Raw genomic sequence first — 21,343 nt, forward strand, 5'->3', positions numbered from 1 at the left:
AAAAAGGAGAATTAATTAATAATAATCCTCCCCCAGCACATGACTCATTGGGATCCAGAGCTGCAGTTACTTTCATTAAGAGACAGGCATGCTTTTCAATTGTCCAATGAGGTCAATTTCTTAGAGCCAAAAATGTAAAACCCAAAGTTGGATACATATCTCCATAACATGTTAGAAGTGGAATTACAATTCAAATGCCTATGGGGACCAAGCAGGAAGTAGCTGAGGGAAGTTGGCCAGGTGTTGACTCCACAAAAGCTGGGATTACTCATCTATATCCACAGGACAAGTCAGACTGAGCTACCACCATTGGTGCCTGGAGAGTAGATGGGCCAGTCGTGTTCTCTTAGAGGAGAGTCAAAAAATCAGAAAGCTTATCTGAATTTCCTGATCTTTTATTATCAGCCTCTAATTCAACCTCTTTTTGAAACCGCGTAGGCAAAAACAAAAAAACAAAAAAAACCCCAAAACTAAAAACTACATCTGCAGGCTGGATACGGTCCTTAGGCCACCAGTTTGTAGCATCAACATTAAATGAGTCAAATGAAATGCCTGAGAAGCCTAACTAAACTCTGGCATTTTTAGTAAAACTACTGATGGAAAATTTTCTCTTTGCTATGCAAGCAATTTAGATGACAGCACCAACACTGTTGTTAAACTCATCAATTTTAATTCATGGTCAGACCTTAGAACCAGACCTATAACTTGGTTTTGCAGTGGAAAGGGGCAGAGACACAGCGGTTGCCCGCAGAGTCCACCTATTGGTAATCTCAGAGTTACATGTTGAGCAAACATGATTTACTCCAATTTTTCAGCACCCTCTGTGGTGCGATCATTCACGCTCATAGTCACATCAGTCACAAGAATGAATTGCAGTGGCAGTTTTTCCCAGAAGAAGCTGAATTTACTCTTAACTTGGATAAGAAACATACACGAATTCTTCTAAATGCTGTACGTGTTTTTTCCCCAAAATGTCCCAGTTAAGATTGACTTTAAGTCAACACATTTGATTTTGGTACTCTTGGCTTGAATGAATGACAAATGTATGTCTCTTCCATAGTTTTTCATGATTTAACTAAGGACCAAAAGAATAAAATCAATAATGGACTTTTTTTTTTTCTAAGCTAAGATGGACTTAGAGATCATTTCATGCCTTCTTCATTTTATAGCACAAGAAGCTGAGACTTGACCGGAGTCACATGGAAATCAGTAATTAGGATCCCCATTTCTTTCTGAAAGGAGAAGTAGTGTCTGGGAATCAAGTTATCCCGGAACACTTCAGCAATCACTGCCTACCACACAGGGATGGAGTTTTGAGTAAAAAGAGAAACAGAGACAATTTTTCAGGACCAGCTTTCCTGTTACTGACATTAATTGTAATCACTTTCATTCAATATGCTTTCAGTTTTTCAAATTATTTCTGCATACGTTGGGTAACCTTGCACCTCATAAGCAACTCATGGATTAGGTTAGGCAAAGGTACCTAACTCAGTTTTCTTTTCTTTTCTTTTTTGTTTTTTTTGAGATGGAGTCTTGCTCTATCACCCAGGCTGAAATGCAATGGCATGATCTCGGCTCACTGCAACCTCTGCCTCCCGAGTTCAAGTGTTTCTCGTCCCTCAGCCTCCAGAGTAGCTGGGATTATAGGTGTGTACCACCATGCCCAGCTAATTTTTGTATTTTTAGTAGAGATGGGTTTTCACCACGTTGGCCAGGCTAGTCTTGAACTCCTGACCTCAGGTGATCTACCCGTCTCAGCCTCCCAAAGTGCTGGGATTATAGGCATGGGCTACTGCGTCCAGCCCTAACTTAGTTTTCTAATAAAGACATTGAGGCCTGGGAAGATTTATATGTATTACACAAGGGCAGTTGGTTAATTATTGGCTGAGCTGAGACCACAGTCTAAGTCCTCTTGCTATTTTTCCCATGCTGACTTTTTACTCATGCAATAAATACTTACTGAGCATCTACTTTGTACCAAGCTTTGTGCCATGTACTGTTAAAGAGAAAAGACCTGCCCTGCCCTTGTAGGGCATATTACATAGAGTTGAATCCATCATAAACAACTTTGTGGTACAAACAGTCCCATTCCTCATATCTAATTGGATTAATAAGGTTCACCAACATATTTTCTTAGGATAAGATCTGTGTCAATTTATTTCCAAGCCTCAAAGTCTCCACTTGTCCTGTTCTTCACTAAAATATTTAAAGAAATAGTCTTCACCCTCCTTTCAATGATATTTACAAGATAATATAGGACTGTGGCACTTCTGATATATTTTGAGACTTGCAGAAAGCCCCTTATTTAATTAGTTGTTTTTTTGCCCAGGAAAAATTAACACATGTGTTAGTCAACCATAATGACTTCTAAATCTTAGAAAGAAGACTAGGAGGAGGGCATTTTAGTAGGTACCAAGGTATTACAAGAGTAGTTAAATACATTCAGGGATACATCAACATGTTCCTCTATTCCTGGGGCAGTAGATCAAGTGTGGAGGAAAGATTTATTGATTTCATTAGTCTGATTGATATCCCTATCTCAAGTCGCTCTCTGTATGTTATCATGGGTATTGAATAGTATAGATAGGTTTGTATGTCACTGTGTTTGGAATAAGCTGTAACACACATTTAAAATGTGATTTACATTAGATTTACTTTTAATCCTAACAACCCTATGAAGTAAGTGTCACTATCCCAATTATAAAGATGAGCATACTCTGGAAAGGTAAGTGACTCGCCCCAGGACTGAAGAACGCATGTCCTTAACCCAGTGCCACATTGCAGAAGCTCTGGCTGAAATGTGTTTATTGGACAAAGCTGCACACACATTGGTAATATGGCTAGATTTATGGGGCATTCCAATAACAAATTAAGCAAGACATTGTTACTGTAAGCCCAGATCACAGCAAGTCCACCTAGCCTTTGTCCCCACTGTTAGTTCCTATGTTGGGAATCTTCCTATCCAGCATCATCCTTCTCCACTCCTTCTTCTAAAGACAAGAATGCTGAGGCCTTGTGCATGAATGCATTTCTAAAGAATTTGTATATAAATGAATTGTATGTCACGTCCTGTGTTAATTCACTTAACAGCTGGGAAATTAAGGAAGTCTTGGTAAAAACTTAAAAATTCCTTCCCCATTTATATGTTATGAAACCTTTAAAAGAAGTTCATGAATTAGATTTGCATAAAGTCAAGCCTACCTTAGAAAGAAAATTAATTTGCTTTTAAATTAAGTCACTCATTTTTTTCAATAAGTGAAAGGAAATGTGACTGTGAGAGGGGTTATATAACCAGAACAACAGGTATACCCATTCCAGTCATGAATAGCATCCCATTTCTCTCGTTCTCAAGAGTAAGATTAGGCTATAACATCAAGTATCATTTAGAGTTGGAACTTTCTGATCATACTGATTTCCTCTGTGCTTGGGAGGCTGAGCAGCTAAAGAAATCTGATTTCATATAAGTCATTGGCTGTAGCCAAATGCCTTTTTCATTGTCCAGGAAGAAATAATGTTTATATTGAAATGCCTACTTTCCAAAGCATTGCAGCCCCAATTTCAATGATTATGTGAAGCAGATGGGAAAATATTTTAAATTTCTGTAAAACAGAAGACCATAGTCCTGAACACTTCATCCTCATAAACTGCATCTAGATAAGTAAGCCAGTGAAAATATTAAGTGATGTAGATTCAAATTCAGCTTCTGGTGACAAACACAGTGATGACTCTCGTTATATAATGATGGCATCCAAGAGCTCCAAAATGTGCAGATGTTTAGAAACCATGTCACATGATGAATAGTTACATTTAGCATATACAAGAGAAGAAATATGGTGGCTGAACTTGCATGTTTGAGGACTAATGTGTGGAAGGGGCAGTAGGCTAATTACATGCCTCAAACAGCAGAACAGAGATGAATGGGTGGAAATACTACAGAGATGTGTATGTGTAGAAGAAAGGACTTCGAGATGATTGGCACTACCCACTGCTGAGCAGGGGTGCGTTTGAATTCGGCGTGTTCACTAGACTGAGGCTAGAGACTCCCATGTTGGGAATGCCCTTGGACAAAAAAACTGGTGTTGAATGGGAGATCTGGAATCTGCACTGTTCTCAGATTTGGTTACTCCTTGACTTTCTAAATGAAGACTCTAGGGAAGCTGGAAAGTTATGCCAGCCCTATGTGGTGTGAGCCATGCTAAGAGTCCAGTTCGTAACTGCAAATCCTTTTTGTTCAGGAGCACAGTACCATGCAGAAGTTACACTGCACGCAAGTTGACAAAATTGTGGCACAGTATGACAAAGAGAAGTCGACTCATGAGAAAATCCTAGAGAAGGCAATGAAGAAGAAGGGGTAATACTGTTTATTTCCTTCTGAAGACTTTCTCTATGTTTATATTTTGTCTTTTCCCACAGTTTTGCTGCTGTTTAGGTCAAGGAAGAACTTAGTGTTGACTTGATTTTCATCATTAAAAATTATCCATGGAAAGTAAGAAACTCATTCATTTTAAAGCTCTAACATCATAACAGGTTAATGAGTGGATGTAGCTTCTGGTTTGGGGAAGGTTCTCAGCAGAGATTCTGAAATCTTTTAATTCATCATAATTAGTTCTAATATGAGAAAGAAAGCTTAGCCTCAAATAATTGAAAAAAATACCTCTTTATTCTGAGAATTGATTGTCCTTTTTAATTTTGAACTAATTTTAAATTTACAGAAAAGTTGCCAAAATAGTACAGAGAGTTCCCTTATACCCTTAATTCATTTTCCCTAAATGTTAACATCTCACATAATCATAGTACAGTTATCAAACCAGGAAACTAACCGTGGTGCAATACCATCAACCAAGCCACAGTGATTTTTCACATTTTGCCAGTTTTTCCACAAGCGCTTGTTTTCCACGCTGGGATCGCCTCCAAAATTGCACATAGCATTTAGTTGTCATCTCAGTATATGATAATTCCTTAATCTCTCCCTGTCTTTTGTGACTTTCACTTTTGAAGAGTGCTGGTCAGTTGTTTTGTAGAATGTCTCTCCTTTTGGATTTGTCTGACATTTCTCATGATGAGAGTGAGGTTATGCATTTGTGGCAAGCGCACCACGGAAGCGATGCTGCTTCCTTCTCAGTCTATGATATTGGGGGGTGGGGGGGTGACACTGATATGTCCCATTATTGATGATGTTAACCTGGATGACGTGATTAAGGTGGTATCTGACAGGTTTCTGCACTCTCAGGTTACTTTTTTCCCTTTATAAATACTTTGGGGAAAATTCCGTGAGACCATGCATACATTCTATTTATCTGAGAAATTATTTTTCCTCCTTTTGACCTTCCCCATGGGTTCTCTCTGTTTTTTATCTCTTTCCTTCAATCCCTGCTGATGTCTTCTAGTTTTCCACAACCTTTGGCATGAGAGAAAAGGAGAATGAGATTTCTTTTTCGTACTTGGGTTTTTTGGTGTTTGGTTTTTGTTTTCTATTTTTTCTTTTAACAGTCACTCAAGATATACCCAGAAAATTAAGGTCTGAAAACAGAACAGATTATGGTGGTTATAATTTTCTTGGACATTGGTTCATATTGCTGAAATTTCAGATCCCAAGATCTAAGTTCATGACATGAAACCAATGTAATTTGCTTGAGGAGTAAATGGTGGGTAACTAAAATGCCTGCCCTGGACTCAGGCCTCACTATTTGAGAGGTGCCTTCATTTTTATTAAAGTTGTATTTTTCAGAAAAATACAAATCAGGCACTGATTATTGAGCATCTGTTATTATGTATCATCTGCCTTTTGTTTTCCCCCCAGGTTTCACTGTGTATCATTGAGGCAGAAATGTTCCTGTTGCTTAGAAAACATTTTGATCTGTATTTTAAGTGAGTGAGTCACCCACCTCAGAGCTCATGTGGCAATATTGGTAGTGATTGCAGTACGTTTTGAGGAGCTGTGATTCTTCTAGATTGTAACCACATCAGCTTTGGCCTATTTCTTTTTTGTAAATTAATTTTTCATATTTAATGACATTTTAGGCTATAATATTGAAAGTGATGGTGACATAGACTCTAATACCAAGGAGCAAATTGTTGACAACTTTATAGTACTCTCCAAGAATAAGGTTATTTGTATTTACAAGGTACCTTTTCAAAAAATGTTTCACGCATTTTTGTGGATCAGTGTATTTAGAAACACAGTTTTGGCTTAACCAAACCAAAAATCTTTATTAAGGAGATTTCAGACCCAAGCACCATAGAGTAAATTTCTTTGCTAAAAGTAGTATTACAATTTTTGGATTCAATCAATCATGAGTGCTACCTTTAGAAATAAAAAAAAAACTGATAAAATATATCTTTACCTCATGATTGTTTTTACTGTCAAAGATAATGTGGGATCAAAATGTAATTTATTATAAACTTGATGGTTAATAGAAATGTTCCTGGTGTGACACTTAACCCCCAGAACAGGCTATTGAGTCCTCTTGGAGGTCTCTCAACAAATAAAGCCCTGTTTTATCCTAAATGTAGGTGAGACTGGGAAAGTCTAACCCGTAGATTTCTTCCTGAGCCTGTGCTGTCAAATGCAGCACTACTACCAGGCTCTCCACACAGAGCATTTCCAAGTACTCTAAACAGCAGAATCTTAGCAATATATTAAAAGGTACTTCAAAATCAGACAATCAGACATCAGATACTTTCTTCTGGAAGCCATATCTGAGGAGAGTTTCTCATCATTAATATTGACCGTGGTATCAAGATTGCCTGGACTTGGTCTTGCTATGTCGCCCAGGCTGAAGTGCTGTAGCAAAATCTTGGCTCAATGCAACCTCCACATCCCAGGTTCAAGCAATTGTCCTGCCTCAGCTTCTTGAGTAGCTGAGACTACAGGCACATGCCACCACGCCCAGCTAATTTTTTGTATTTTTAATAGAAACGGGGTTTCACCATGTTGGCCAGGCTGGTCTTGAACTCCTGACCTTAAGTGATCGACCTACCTTGGTCTCCCAAAGTGCTGGGATTACAAGCGTGAGCCACTGCACCCAGCCTCCCTGGACTTTTAACTGCAACTGAGTTGCTAAAAAGTTAGTGAAAGGGGAAACTGTGACAGTCCTTGGAGCTTTCTCATGCAGGATCTATTTTTGAAACAAATGAAGGGTTTTCCCTTACTCTTACCTACTCAGCTGAAAGGAACGATTGACCTGGGAAAGGGAAGCTTTATTCAAGTGCTTCCAGCTTTGGCTAATGACTACCTCTCATATGCTTTCCACTCAAGGATCTTTAAGGTGATGGCAAAAAGATGAATGGGGGGACAAGGAAAGACAAGCTAAAGTTGGTAAAATTCTAAATTATGGAAATTATTTTGCATAGCCCGAATATAAAGAAGGTTGATGGACTAGAAAGGGGAAAATAAAATCGTGATTTTTAAATAAATATTACAAGTGCATACCCTTATGCCCACAGATGAGACTGTTGAATAAAATCTCTCATTGCATTTACTGTGAAAGATTGGTCTAGAATTAAGTCATGGGAATGTTTCGGCAGTGCTGCAAACTCACTGAATAACAGAAGAGGGAAGAAACTTGCTCAGTGCCAGCCATTGAGAAGTGCTAGATTTGATGCGAGACCTTGCATTTTTAGAGTAATGATTCTCTTAGAGGAACTCAGAATTATATTATAATGAAGCATTCTGACTTGAGCTATAATAACCTGGAGTATACATGCTAAAGACGAAGCTCAGGACCTGTTCTTGTTTCAGCAGCAACGTGAATATTCCAAAAGGAAGACATAATCACTGAAATAAGCAGTAATAGTTGCTGGGCACTCGCCTAGCATATATTTCCTACTCACAATAGAATAAGAAGCAAAAATTGCCCTATGGTGCCAAGGATTGCTATTTTCTCCTTCACTGGCATGTTTAAAAGACAAAAATCTGGCTTTATAACCAAATGAAAGAATGAAAAATTCACTTCAAGGCTGAGGACCTATTTTCCAGTTTTCATCCCAAAGAATATTTTATTGAATAAGTGAAAAATAGCTTGAAGAAAAACAGGAACCAAAATGGAAGCTGACAACAGCCCCTTAACAATGAAATAATTGTTAGGTTTGAAGTGCCTCCTTGTGTAGTGGTTGAATTGAGTAATCATGAAACAGATAATATTTTGTAAGGTGTGAATCTATTACTAGAAATACCAGTGTTGCCCAATGAGCCATGACATCTCCTATTTGATGAATATATTATCTTCAGCAGAAAGCTTTGTAGCAAAGACCCATGGGAATGGGAAAATATCTAATTTCTGGCATGCATTTTCAACTTTCCATTTTCAGGGGAAGTAATTGTCTCGAAATGAAAAAAGAAACAGAAATTAAAATTCAGACGCTGACATCAGATCACAAATCTAAGGTAAGACAATGCCCATTTTTGTAGCAGTGACTTGCAGAAGACACTTTGTAATTTTTTAGAAGGAGTGCCTATTATAAATCAGAAATAACAGTAGCCCAGAGCTGGTCTAGTAGCCTGCAGCTGATCTGAGATGTCAGGGGAGCCCAGGGTTCATATTTGCCTCAGCCTCACTGGCTTTAAGAGCCATTTCATGGAACATCTTCTTTTGTCTTGTCTGTTGAACTATACTAACAATATTTATGTTGCCTGCCTCAGAGACATCAAGTAAAACAATAAATAAAGATACTAAAAGGAAACATTATATAAAATACAGAATATACTTCCCTATAGAAATAACATTAAACATAGGACAGAAAACCGCCCAAATTGGTAGTTGATACTTACTCCATCCTAACTTTACATGGAAATTTGGGTTGAGAAAAAATTAAGAGGTGATATTCTAAAAGAGAAGCCTAATTACTCACATTTTCTTAAAGACAGGAGAAAGTAGGAGCTTGAGAGACTTTAATCAAGTTTGTGGGCATTTGGAGAACTAATTGTTAAGTCCCAGTTAAGAACAAAAACAATTCTTCCAGGAATAATAGTTTTTAAATGAAAAGGAAAAAAAACCCCAACAACAACTGTTAAAGAAAGCTCCCAAAAATAGCTGTGGTCGAACCAGCCAGCCTCATCTATCTATATGCAGCTGTGTCATCTGGCCCAGTGACCCTGCTGCATGCATGGAGCAGCCAAGCTGTTCAAGATGTTCTCCTTGGTGGCTGTATATTTTGTAGGGCATGAACTCTATAGAGGCAGTAAGCCACGTGTCTTTAAGAGTTATTCAGCACTTATCTCTTCTTAACTGGAATGTTTGGGAATTAGTAGTCGTGCAAACTGTCATGATTCTTAGATGCTTGGCATCAATAAGAGAAGCCTTGGCAACAGTATCAGTTTGCTTTTGCTGTATAATGAACTGTGTCAAAGAACAGCACATTAAAACAACTACTACAGTTTATTAGGTCACAATTCAGTGGGTCAGAAATTTGGGCCGTACTTCTGCTCATTTTGGCTGGAGACACTTGTGTATCTACAGTCAGTGGGGGGCGTATGGCCTTACTTATGTATCTGGTAGTTGGCTGGCTGTTGGTTGTTTTCCCACATGACCTATCAACCTCCAGCAGGCTAGCACAGGCTCAGTCACAGGGTAGCCACAGGGATCCAAGCATAGCAGAAGGGCAAATACTTTCCAGCCTCTGCTTGCATCACATTTGCAACTATCTCATTGGCTAAAGCAAGTCACAGGTCACCCAGATTCAAGGAGCTGGAGAAATAGACTCCAGCTCTTGATAAGAGGCACTGCAAAACCCCATTGCAAAGAGCTTCGATATTGGGTGGGGAAGACTTTCTACCCTAGTGTCTATCAGGGTGACACAGTAAGTCATGATCCAGAAATAAAAGAACACACAGCTCTCTATTCAAACATGTGAAATCTTCTGAAAACCTGGAAAGTGAAGCTGGAAAAACATAAGGTGATAAAGATAATCCTGATGGAATTGGTAAAGGAGCCCAAGGCCTGCACAAACCAGAGTGGTGGCTGAGTGTGGTGGCTCACGCCTGTAATCCCAGCACTTTGGGAGGCCAAGGCGGGTGGATCACCTGAGATTGGGAGTTCAAGACCAGCCTAGCCAACATGGTGAAACCCTGTCTCTACTAAAAATACAAAAATTAGTTGGGCATGGTCGCACGCGCCTGTAATCCCAGCTACTTGGGAAGCTGAGGCAGAAGAATCACTTGAACCCAGGAGGTGGAGGTTACGGTGAGCCGAGATCATGCCACTGCACTCCAGCCTGGGCAACAGAGGCAGACTCTGTCTGAACAAAACAAAACAAACAAATAAACAAAAAACAAAACAAAGTGTGTGAGGCAGTGAAATAAGGGTTCACAATTAACTATTCAGAGCCAAAGCAATTGACTTATTTTAATAAGCAATAACTTCCTGCTTCCCATTGATTAATACGTATTATTTTTTGGTGGATATAGGTGTCTCATGATTCACCAAGTAAATTGGTGAGAGGAATCTGAAACATCTGAATAATGTTGTGCTTTTGGGTTCATACCTGACCTATGAGGATTACAATGGCACTGTCCCCTTTTTTCCAAACAGGTCAAAGAGATTGTAGCACAGCACACAAAGGAATGGTCAGAAATGATCAATACCCACAGTGCTGAGGAGCAAGAAATCCGAGACCTGCACCTCAGCCAGCAGTGTGAGCTGCTGAAAAAGCTACTCATCAGTGCCCACGAGCAGCAAACCCAGCAGCTGAAACTGTCCCATGACAGGTGGGGGAATTGCCATCTCCAGAGTAAACATCTAATCTTTAAAAACAAAAGCTGATTTTGTGTATGTAAGAGAACCAAGGTAATAAGTGAAATCAATTTGACATACAACATGTAGCTCTTTTGTGTATCTCATCATATGGCTGATTATGAGCAAGATGAGCTATAAGAAATGGCCCCCACGGGCCAGGTGCAGTGGCTCACACCTGTAATCCCAGTGCTTTGGGAGGCCAAGGCAGGAGGATTACTTGAGCCCAGAAGTTCGAGACATCTCTATTTTAGAAAAAGAAAAAAGAAATGGTCCCTGCCATCACAGGGCTTACAGGTGTTGGCAGGATACTACACCCATGTGAAAAGTTAAATCAGATAACAAAGTAGCATATGACACATATTTTTAAATGTCATGGACACTAAGGGCATCCAGCTCAGAGGAGCTCTACCTTTTCAGAGTGGTCACGGAGACTTTTCAAAATGGTAGGGCTGGAACTGGCCTTTGGAGAATGATCTGGAGTCTCTTAGGAAGAAAAGACACACAGAGAGATAAAGATCAATCAGTTGATTTCCTAGAGTGACCAGGTTCTGATCATTTAATGGCTACCTGTGGAGAGAGCCTCCCTTTCCCTTCCTTACAGTGTTAGGACTTCTGTGAATTTTGGAAAGATAGACCTGATTAAGAAACAGCAAAGTATCAGTTTTGGCCTGTGCCCACTTCAGCAAAGTGAATATTGCATTTGAAATACTGCAAGCCATGAGCTGGACTTATCCCTGAGCAGAAGGAGGTTGGTGTTTGTTACATCTTTATCATAGCTCAGTTGCAGCTTGCTTGGTTCTCACTTAGTGCCTACCGTATGTCACAGTTAGGGTCTATTGAGACACAACAGGAGTAGAAAATAGAAGCATTATACAAATAAATCAAACAAAAAGTGTTTTTAATGCCAACTGCATAAATTATCTGGCTGCATGCCCAAATTCCCAGTGTTACTTTGGAGTGACAGATACTGCCACAAGAACAAAGTGTTTTTGCCATGGTTTCCAATTCTCATTTGAGGCAACTAAATGAGGTCTCACATGCTCCATTTTCTGTGGGATAATGTGCTGTACCCCCATGCATTTTAAAGCATTCTATTTACTCCTATAGGATTAGAAGTGGTCTTTTCTTTTTTCCTTAGAAATGCTCTTGATTCACTATGCAGAAAGGTGTGTTCATCATTCTGCCTTTGATGATTGCTACAATGCCAAATTTTAGTGCCTACCTTTATTCAAAGATACTTCACAGAATACAGCACAGCACTTGTCTAATCTTCTTTTACATTGTTGAATAAAGAAAAAAACATTAGCTCACAATAGTAGGCATTATCTGAAAGGAAAAAACAAAATATACTAATTCTTGAATTGCTTAGGAAGTCATTTGAAGAGATCATGACCTAGTTACTAAAATACTTTAAAAAATAAATCCATGGGCTTCCTGCCAAGATGGCTGAATAGGAACAGCTCTGGTCTGCAGCTCCCAGCGTGATCGATGCAGAAGACGGGTGATTTCTGCATTTTCCAACTGAGATACCTGGTTCATCTCACTGGGACTGGTTGGACAGTGGATGCAGCCCAAGGAGGGTTAGCCAAAGCAGGGTGGGACATCACCTCATCCGGGAAGCACAAGGGGTCAGGGCACTTCCCTATCCCAGCTAAGGGAAGCCATGACAGACCATACCTGGAAAAACAGGACACTTCCGCCCAAATACTGTGCTTTTTCCCAAGGTCTTAGCAATCGGCAGACAAGGCGATTCTCTCCTGTGCCTGGCTTGGCAGGTTCCACGTCCACGTAGCCAGGCTCACTGCTAGCGCAGCAGTCGAGATGGAACTGTGAGACAGCAACCTGGCCGGGGGAGGGGCGTCTGCCATTGCCGAGGCTTGAGTAGGTAAACAAAGTGGCCAGGAAGCTCGAACTGGGTGGAGCTCACCGCAGCTCTGCAATGCCTACTGCCTCTATAGACTCCACCTCTGGTCAGGGCATAGCTGAACAAAAGGCTACAGACAACTTCTGCAGACTTAAACATCCCTGTCTGACAGCTCTGAAGAGAGCAGTGGTTCTTCCAGCACGATGTTTGAGTTCTGAGAGCAGAGAGACTGCCTCCTCAAGTGGGTCCCTGACTCCTGTGTAGCCTAACTGGGAAACATCACCCAGTAGGGGCCAACAGACACCTCATATAGGTGGGTACCCCTCTGGGACAAAACTTCCACAGGAAGGATCAGGCAGCAATATTTGCTCTTCTGCAGCCTGCACTGGTGATATCCAGGCAAACAGGGTCTAGAGTGGACCTCCAGCAAACTCCAACAGACCTGCAGCTGAGGGACCTGACTAGTAGAAGGAAAACTAACAAACAGAAAGGAATAGCATCATCATCACCAAAGGGTCATCTACACCAAAACCCCATCTGTAGGTCACCAACATCAAAGACCAAAGGTAAATAAAACCACAAAGATAGGGAGAAACCAGAGCAGAAAAGCTGAAAATTCTAAAAACCAGAACACCTCTTCTCCTCCAAAGGATCACAGCTCGTCACCAGCAATGGAACGAAGCTAGAAGGAGAATGACTTTGACGAGTTGACAGAAGTAGGCTTCAGAAGGGTCAGTAACAGCAAACTTCTCTGAGCTAAAGGAGCATGTTTGAACCCATTGCAAGGAAGCTAAAACCTTGAAAAAAGGTTAGACGAATGGCTAACTAGAATAAACAGTGTAGAGAAGACCTTAAATGACCTGATGGAGCTGAAAACTATGGCAGAAGAGCTTCATGACACATACGCAAGCTTCAATAGCCTATTCAATCAAGTGGAAGAAAGGGTATCGGTGATTGAAGATCAACTTAATGAAATAAAACGAGAAGACAAGATTAGAGAAGAAAGAGTAAAAAGAAACGAACAAAGCCTCCAAGAAATATGGGACTATGTGAAAACACAAAATCTGTGTGTGATTGGTGTACCTGAAAGTAACGGGGAGAATGGAACCAAGTTGGAAAACACTCTTCAGGATGTCATCCAGGAGAACTTCCCCAACCTAGCAAGAGAGGCCAACATTCAAATTCAGGAAAGATGGAGACCACAAAGATACTTCTCAAGAAGAGAAACCCCAAGACACATAATTGTCAGATTCACCAAGGTTGAAATGAAGGAAAAAATGTTATGGGCAGCCAGAGAGAAAGGTCGGATTACCCACAAAGGGAAGCCCTGCAGACTAACAGTGGACCTCTCAGCAGAAACCCTACAAGCCAGAAGAGAGTGGGGGCCAATATTCAACATTCTTAAAGAAAAGAATTTTCAACCCAGAATTTCATATCCAGCCAAACTAAGCTTCATAAGTGAAGGAGAAATAAAATCATTTACAGGCAAGCAAATGCTGAGATATTTTGTCACCACCAGGACTGCCTTACAAGAGCTCCTGAATGAAGCATTAAACATGGAAAGAAACAACCTGTACCAGCCACTGCAAAACCATGCCAAATTGTAAAGACCATGGATGCTATGAAGAAACTGCATCAATTAATGGGCAAAATAACCAGCTAACATCATAATGACAGGATCAAATTTACATATAACAAAACCTTAAATGTAAGTGGGCTAAATGCCCCAATTAAAAGACATAGACTGGCAAATTGGATAAAGAGTCAAGACCCATCAGTGTACTGTATTCAGGAAACCCATCTCACATGCAGAGACACACATAGGCTCAAAATAAAGGGATGGAGGAATATCTACCAAGCAAATGGAAAGCCAAACAAACAAACAAACAAAAAAAAGCAGTGGTTGCAATCCTAGTCTCTGATAAAACAGACTTTAAACCAACAAATATCAAAAGAGACAAAGAAGGCCATTACATAATGGCAAAGGGATCAATTCAACAAGAAGAGCTAACTATCCTAAATATATATGCACCCAATACTGGCACATGCAGATTCATAAAGCAAGTCCTTAGAGACCTACAAAGAGACTTAGACTCCCACACAATAATAATGGGACACTTTAACACCCCCACTGTCAATATTAGACAGATCAATGAGACAGAAGGTTAACAAGGATATCCGGGACTTGAACTCAACTCTGCACAAAGCAGACCTAATAGACATCTACAGAACTCTCCACCCCAAATCAACAGAGTATACATTCTTCTCAACACCACATCACACTTATTCTAAAATTGATGACATAATTGGAAGTAAAGCACTCCTCAGCAAATGTAAAGGAAGAGAAATCACAACAAACTGTCTCTCAGACTACAGTGCAATCAAATTAGAACTCAGGATTAAGTAACTCACTCAAAACTGCACAACTACATGGAAACAGAACAACCTGCTCCTGTATGACTACTGGGTAAATAACGAAATTAAGGCAGAAGTAAAGATGTTCTTTGAAACCAATGAGAACAAAGACACAACGTACCAGAATCTCTGGGACACATTTAAAGCAGTGTGTAGAGGGAAATTTATAGCACTAAATGCCCACAAGAGAAAGCAGGAAAGATCTAAAATTGACACCCTAACATCATGATTAAAAGAACTAGAGAAGCAAGAGCAAACAAATTCAAAAGCTAGCAGAAGGCAAGAAATAACTAAGAGCAGAACTGAAAGAGATAGAGACACAAAAAACCCTTCAAAAAATCAATGAATCCAGGAGCTGGTTTTTTGAAAAGATTGACAAAATTGATAGACCACTAGCAAAACTAATAAAGAAGAAAAGAGAGAAGAATCAAATAGATGCAATAAAAAAATGATAAAGGGGATATCACCACTGATCCCACAGAAATGCAAACTACCATCAGAGAATACTATAAACACCTCTATGCAAATAAACTAGAAAATCTAGAAGAAATGGATAAATTTCTGGACACATACACCCTCCTGAGACTAAACCAGGAAGAAATTGAATCTCTGAATAGACCAGTAACAGGCTCTGAAATTGAGGCAATAATAGCCTGCCAACCAAAAAAAGTCCAGGACCAGACAGATTCACAGTCAAATTCTACCAGAAGTACAAAGAGGAGCTGGTACCATTCCTTCTGAAACTATTCCAATCAACAGAAAACAGGGAATCCTCCCTAACTCATTCTATGAGGCCAGCATCATCCTGATACCAAAGCCTGGCAGAGACACACACAAAAAAAGAGAATTTTAGACCAATATCCCTGAAAAGCATCCATGCAAAAATCCTCAGTAAAATAAATACTGGCAAACCAAATACAGCAGCACATTGGAAAGCTTAATCACCATGATCAAGTTGACTTCATCCCTGGGATGCAAGGCTAGTTCAACATATGCAAATCAATAAACATAATACATCACATAAACAGAACCAGTGACAAAAACCACATGATTATCTCAATAGGTGCAGAAAAGACCAACAAAATTGAACAGCCCTTCATGCTAAAAACTCTCAATAAACTAGATATTGATGGAACGTTTCTCAAATTATTAAGAGCTATTTATGACAAACCCACAGCCAATATCATACTGAATGGGCAAAAACTGGAAGCATTCCCTTTGAAAACTGGCACAAGACAAGGATGACCTCTGTTGCCACTCCTATTAAACATAGTGTTGAAAGTTCTGGCCAGGGCAATCAGGCAAGAGAAAGAAATAAAGGGTATTCATTTAGGAAAAGAGGAAGACAAATTGTCCCTGTTTGCAGATGACATGATTGTATATTTAGAAAACCCCATCATCTCAGCCCAATATCTCCTTAAGCTGATAAGCAACTTCAGCAAAATCTCAGGATACAAAATCAATATGCAAAAATCACAAGCATTCCTATACACCTATAACAGACAAACAGAGAGCCAAATCATCAGTGAACTCCCATTCACAATTGCTTCAAAGAGAATAAAATACCTATGAATCCAAAATCCAACTTACAAGCGATATGAAGGACCTCTTCAAGGAGAACTACAAACCACTGCTCAGTGAAATAAAAGAGGACACAAATAAATGAAAGAACATTCCACCCTCATGGATAGGAAGAATCAATATCGTGAAAACGGCCATACTGCCCAAGGTAATTTATAGATTCAATGCCATATCCATCAAGCTACCAATGACTTTCTTCACAGAATTGGAAAAAACTGCTTTAAAGTTCATATGGAACCAAAAAAGAGCCCACTTTGCCAAGACAATCCTAAGCCAAAAGAACAAAGCTGGAGGCATCATGCTACCCGACTTCAAACTATACTACAAGGCTACAGTAACCAAAACAGCATGGTACTGGTACCAAAACAGATATATAGACCAATGGAACAGAACAGAGGCCTCAGAAATAACACCACACATCTACAACCATCTGATCTTTGACAAACTCGACAAAAACAAAAAATGGGGAAAGGATTCCCTATTTAATAAATGATACTGGGAAAAGTGGCTAGCCATATGTAGAAAGCTGAAACTGGATCCCTTCCTTATACCTTACACCTTACACAAAAATTAATTCAAGATGGGTTAAAGACTTAAATGTTAGACCTAAAACCATAAAAACCCTAGAAGAAAACCTAGGCAATACCATTCAGGACATAGGCCTGGGCAAACACTTCATGACTAAAACACCAATAGCAATGGCAACAAAAGCCAAAACAGACAAATGGGATCTAATTAAACTAAAAAGCTTCTGCATGGCAAAAGAAACTACCACTAGAGTGAACAGGCACCCCACAGAATGGGAGAAAATTTTTGCAATCTACCCACCTGACAAAGGGTTAATATCCAGAATCTACAAAGAACTCAAACAAATTTACAAGAAAAAAACAAACAACCCCATCAAAAAGTGGGCAAAGGGTATGAACAGACACTTCTCAAAAGAAGATATTTATGCAGGCAGCAGACACATGAGAAAATGCTCATCATCACTGGTCATCAGAGAAATGCAAATCAAAACCACAAGAGATGCCATCTCGTGCCAGTTACAATGACAATCATTAAAAAGTCAGGAAACAACAGATGCTGGAGAGGATATGGAGAAATAGGAATGCTTTACACTGTTGGTGGGAGTGTAAATTTGCTCAACCATTGTGGAAGATAGTATGGCGACTCCTCAAGGATCTAGAACTAGAAGTCCCATTTGACCCAGCAGTCCTGTTTCTGGGTATATACCCAAAGGATTATAAATCATGCTACTATAAAGACATGCACACGTATGTTTATTGCAGCACTATTCACAATAGCAACGACTTGGAACCAACCCAAATGTCCACAATGATAGACTGGATAAAGAAAATGTGGTACATATGCACCATGGAATACTATGCAACTGTACAAAAGGATGAGTTCGTTTCCTTTGTAGGGCCATGGATGAAACTGGAAACCATCATTCTCAGCAAACTATCGCAAGGACAGAAAACCAAACACCTATGTTCTTACTCATAGGTGGGAATTGAACAACGAGATCACTGGGACGCAGGGCGGGGAACATCACACCCAGGGGCCTTTTGGGAGGTGGGGGGCTGGGGGAGGGATAACATTAGGAGAAATACCTAATGTAAATGACGAGTTGATGGGTGCAGCAAACCAACATGGCACATGTATACCTATGTATCAATCCTGCACGTTGTGCACATGTACCCTAGGACTTAAAGTATAATAAAAAATAAATAGAACAAATAAACCCATGGAAAAAGCACTTTTCAAAGCAACAGCAGTATTTTAGCTTTTACTCAAACCCCTGGTGGTTGTGTTTCTTCCTCATGATCACAGCCATTATTCTTGGTTACAAATCTTTGCTTTCTTGACATTTGTCTGCAACATTTGGTCATTGGTGTTTGCTGAATGAATGAATACAGAAAGGTCAATTTCCTAACAAGTTATGGTAAAATCTGAGAGTGATCTTCTTGGGTCCAGAGTTTCTATACATGTTCCTGCTGAAGTGGCTCTAGGGTAGCTAAGTGAGCAACTCTCCACTTCAGTGTTGCCCATCTCGTTGGATGCAGAGGAAATAGCAGTGCCTAGGTAACCTGACTGCTTGGATGCTGGTTTCCAGGCAGTGCTTTCAATAGATCTCCATAGGTTATAGAAAAAAAAAATTTGTAATCATATACTATGTAGCATTTAAGTTTTATTCCTTTAATGCACACATAAATAAACGTGTGTCATGCATACACATGCATTCACACATTCACACATACAGTGGTTGGTCACCTGCAAACCTACTTTTTTGCTGTTCCCTGTGCTTACTTGAAACCATTTAGTCCCTTTCATTCCTGTGGCTGATAGAAACAGGAAGGCTGTTTGTGAGGGTTAGAACATTTTCTTTCTCTCTTCCAGTCCATCTGGTCCCATATAATATGAGGCAAAGCTGAGATCTTTATATTAATAAGCAAAAATACTGTCTTGTCATCACAGGCCATCACTGTCACTTCACCACTAGGTGGCCACTGCCCCTCAGGGATCAGCATCCATATGGCTTGCGGTCCCTTCCCTCCTTTTTCCAAAATACAGAAGTTGATGAGCTCGATCATAGAAAAAAAAAGAGTGAGAGGAGTAAGCCTAGTCATATTGCTATAAACAGAAGTATTTTTGGGTTTTTTCCATGTTTAGATTATGTCTATATAAATAAAATGTAAACTTTACCATTGTAACCATTAAGTGCATGGCATTAAGTACATTCACATTGTTGTGTACCCGTCACTAACACCCACCTCCAGAACTTTTTCATTTTCCCCAGATGAATCCCTCTACCCATTAAAAACAAACTCTACATCCCCCTGCCTGTTTGTTTTCTTGTTTTTAATACATAGGGAAAGCAAGGAAATGCGAGCACACCAGGCTAAGATTTCTATGGAAAATAGCAAAGCCATCAGCCAAGATAAATCTATCAAGAATAAGGCAGAACGGGAAAGGTAAGTCTGAGAGTGCTCACTGCAGGAATATGGCATTGACTTGAGGACACAGTCTCAACTTTCTTTACATGTGTACACACAAACACAACTGAGACATAAAAACAATTGTGACTTTTGACTAGGAATTCTGCTATTATAACTGCAATGAAGATTTGTTATTATCACTATAGAACAATCGTCCACATTTTCTGGTTGCTTACTACAACCAGTAAAATCAGTTTACATTCAATATATATGTGCTGCTTTACAAACAAAGTTGTATAAAATATGACATAATATAATTTTATTTTATTTTATTTTATTTGCTTGTTTGTTTTGAGACGGAGTCTTGCTTTTTCACCTAAGCTAGAGTGCAGTGGCCCAATCTCAGCTCACTGCAACCTCCGCCTCCTGGGTTCAAGCGATTCTCCTGCCTCAGCCTCCCTAGTAGCTGGGATTACAGGCATGTACCACCACACCTGGCTAATTTTTGTATTTTTAGTAGAGATGGGGGTTTCACCATGTTGGCCAGACTGGTCTTGAACTCCTGACCTCAAGTGATCTGCCTGCCTCAGCCTCCCAGAGTGCTGGGATTATAGGCGTGATCCACTGCGCCCAGCCTATAGTCAATACAATTCTGAAGCATCCTTCCCAGGTTCCATTGGGTCATTCTGCAAGTCTCTCCACTGCTCAGGTGTCAGTCTGTTCTGGATGGGCCAGTTCTGAATAGCAGCAGCAGTCAGGGGGATGGTCTTCGTCAGTGGTCCTTCACATGGGATCATCTTTAAAGCTCCCATCCCGTTTGTCTCATTTGTCCTTCTGTTAGGTGAATTTTCTGGAAGCAGATCAAGACAGGAATTGAGGTGCTTGTGATCCACTGAGGAAGGGACCTTCAGAGAAAGGGAGTGAGGAAGCAGGAAGGCCCAAGTCAGGCCCTAAGCAAGGATGTGGTCTCACCTAGGGTCACTGTAACCTCAAATAAAAAATTGTACCACAGATTTGTCCCTCTTTGAAGCAAGAGTACCAGGCTTTTGTGTTTCTGTATTAGGCAGTCATTGGCTGCCTGAGATTGGGGGAAAGGTTTATGTGGCCTCCATAGAAGGTGTCAGGTGCAAGCCCTTTAGACACAGCTGGTAAAGGGGATCTGAGGAGCCGTCAATAGTCATGTTACCCAAGGGATAGGCGCTTAATTCCTAGCGATCACCTGTGCTGCCCGTCATCCACCTCGGGAAACCTCTGAGAATACAAATGCTGTCAGCTCCATAACCACTACACCACCAGCAGTTAGGGACAGCGGGGTTCCTTCTATGGGGGGAACAATACCTAGCATGAAGGTGGCCTTCTGGCTGAAGTCCATGTCTCAGAGAAAAACTGCTTTATGAGCCAGGTACAGTGGTTCACACCTATAATCCCAGCACTTTGGAAGGCCGAGATGGGCAGATTACCTGAGGTCAGGAGTTCGGGACCAGCTTGACCAACATGGTGAAACCCCATCTCTACTAAAAATACCAAAAAATTAGCTGGGCATGGTGGTGCATTCCTGTAATCCCAGCTACTCAGGAGGCTGAGGCAGGAGAATGGCATGCACCCGGGAGGCGGAGCTTGCAGTGAGCCAAGATTGCACCACTGCACTCCAGCTTGGGCGACAAAGCAAGATTCCATCTCAAAAAAGAAAAGAAAAGAAAAGAAAAAAGTGTCATTCTCTAGATGTTATTCTCAGATAAGCAACTTTGTTTAAGGGCCTTATATACATGGACATGACACCTTCTTCAGCTTGAAAACACCAAATATTCCAG

At 40.2% G+C, this 21,343-nt stretch overlaps 2 protein-coding genes across 20 annotated transcripts in view; both read left to right on the forward strand.

Annotated features, from left to right (window-relative positions):
- PLCB4 (phospholipase C beta 4) overlaps nucleotides 1–21,343 on the forward strand; it is a 411,761-nt gene that overhangs the window by 380,062 nt on the left and 10,356 nt on the right. For all 19 annotated transcript variants that reach the window (XM_050745049.1, XM_050807506.1, XM_050807512.1 and 16 more), the window contains 4 exons: nucleotides 4,236–4,351; nucleotides 8,311–8,386; nucleotides 10,530–10,705; nucleotides 19,467–19,568. In XM_050745049.1, the coding sequence (XP_050601006.1) occupies nucleotides 4,236–4,351; nucleotides 8,311–8,386; nucleotides 10,530–10,705; nucleotides 19,467–19,568 (470 nt within the window). The remainder of the gene's footprint in view (nucleotides 1–4,235; nucleotides 4,352–8,310; nucleotides 8,387–10,529; nucleotides 10,706–19,466; nucleotides 19,569–21,343) is intronic.
- LAMP5 (lysosomal associated membrane protein family member 5) overlaps nucleotides 1–21,343 on the forward strand; it is a 210,034-nt gene that overhangs the window by 129,825 nt on the left and 58,866 nt on the right. The gene's annotated exons all lie outside the window — the stretch shown is intronic.

This window comes from Macaca thibetana, chromosome 10 (genome assembly GCF_024542745.1).
Source record: "Macaca thibetana thibetana isolate TM-01 chromosome 10, ASM2454274v1, whole genome shotgun sequence".
Lineage (NCBI taxonomy): Eukaryota > Metazoa > Chordata > Mammalia > Primates > Cercopithecidae > Macaca > Macaca thibetana.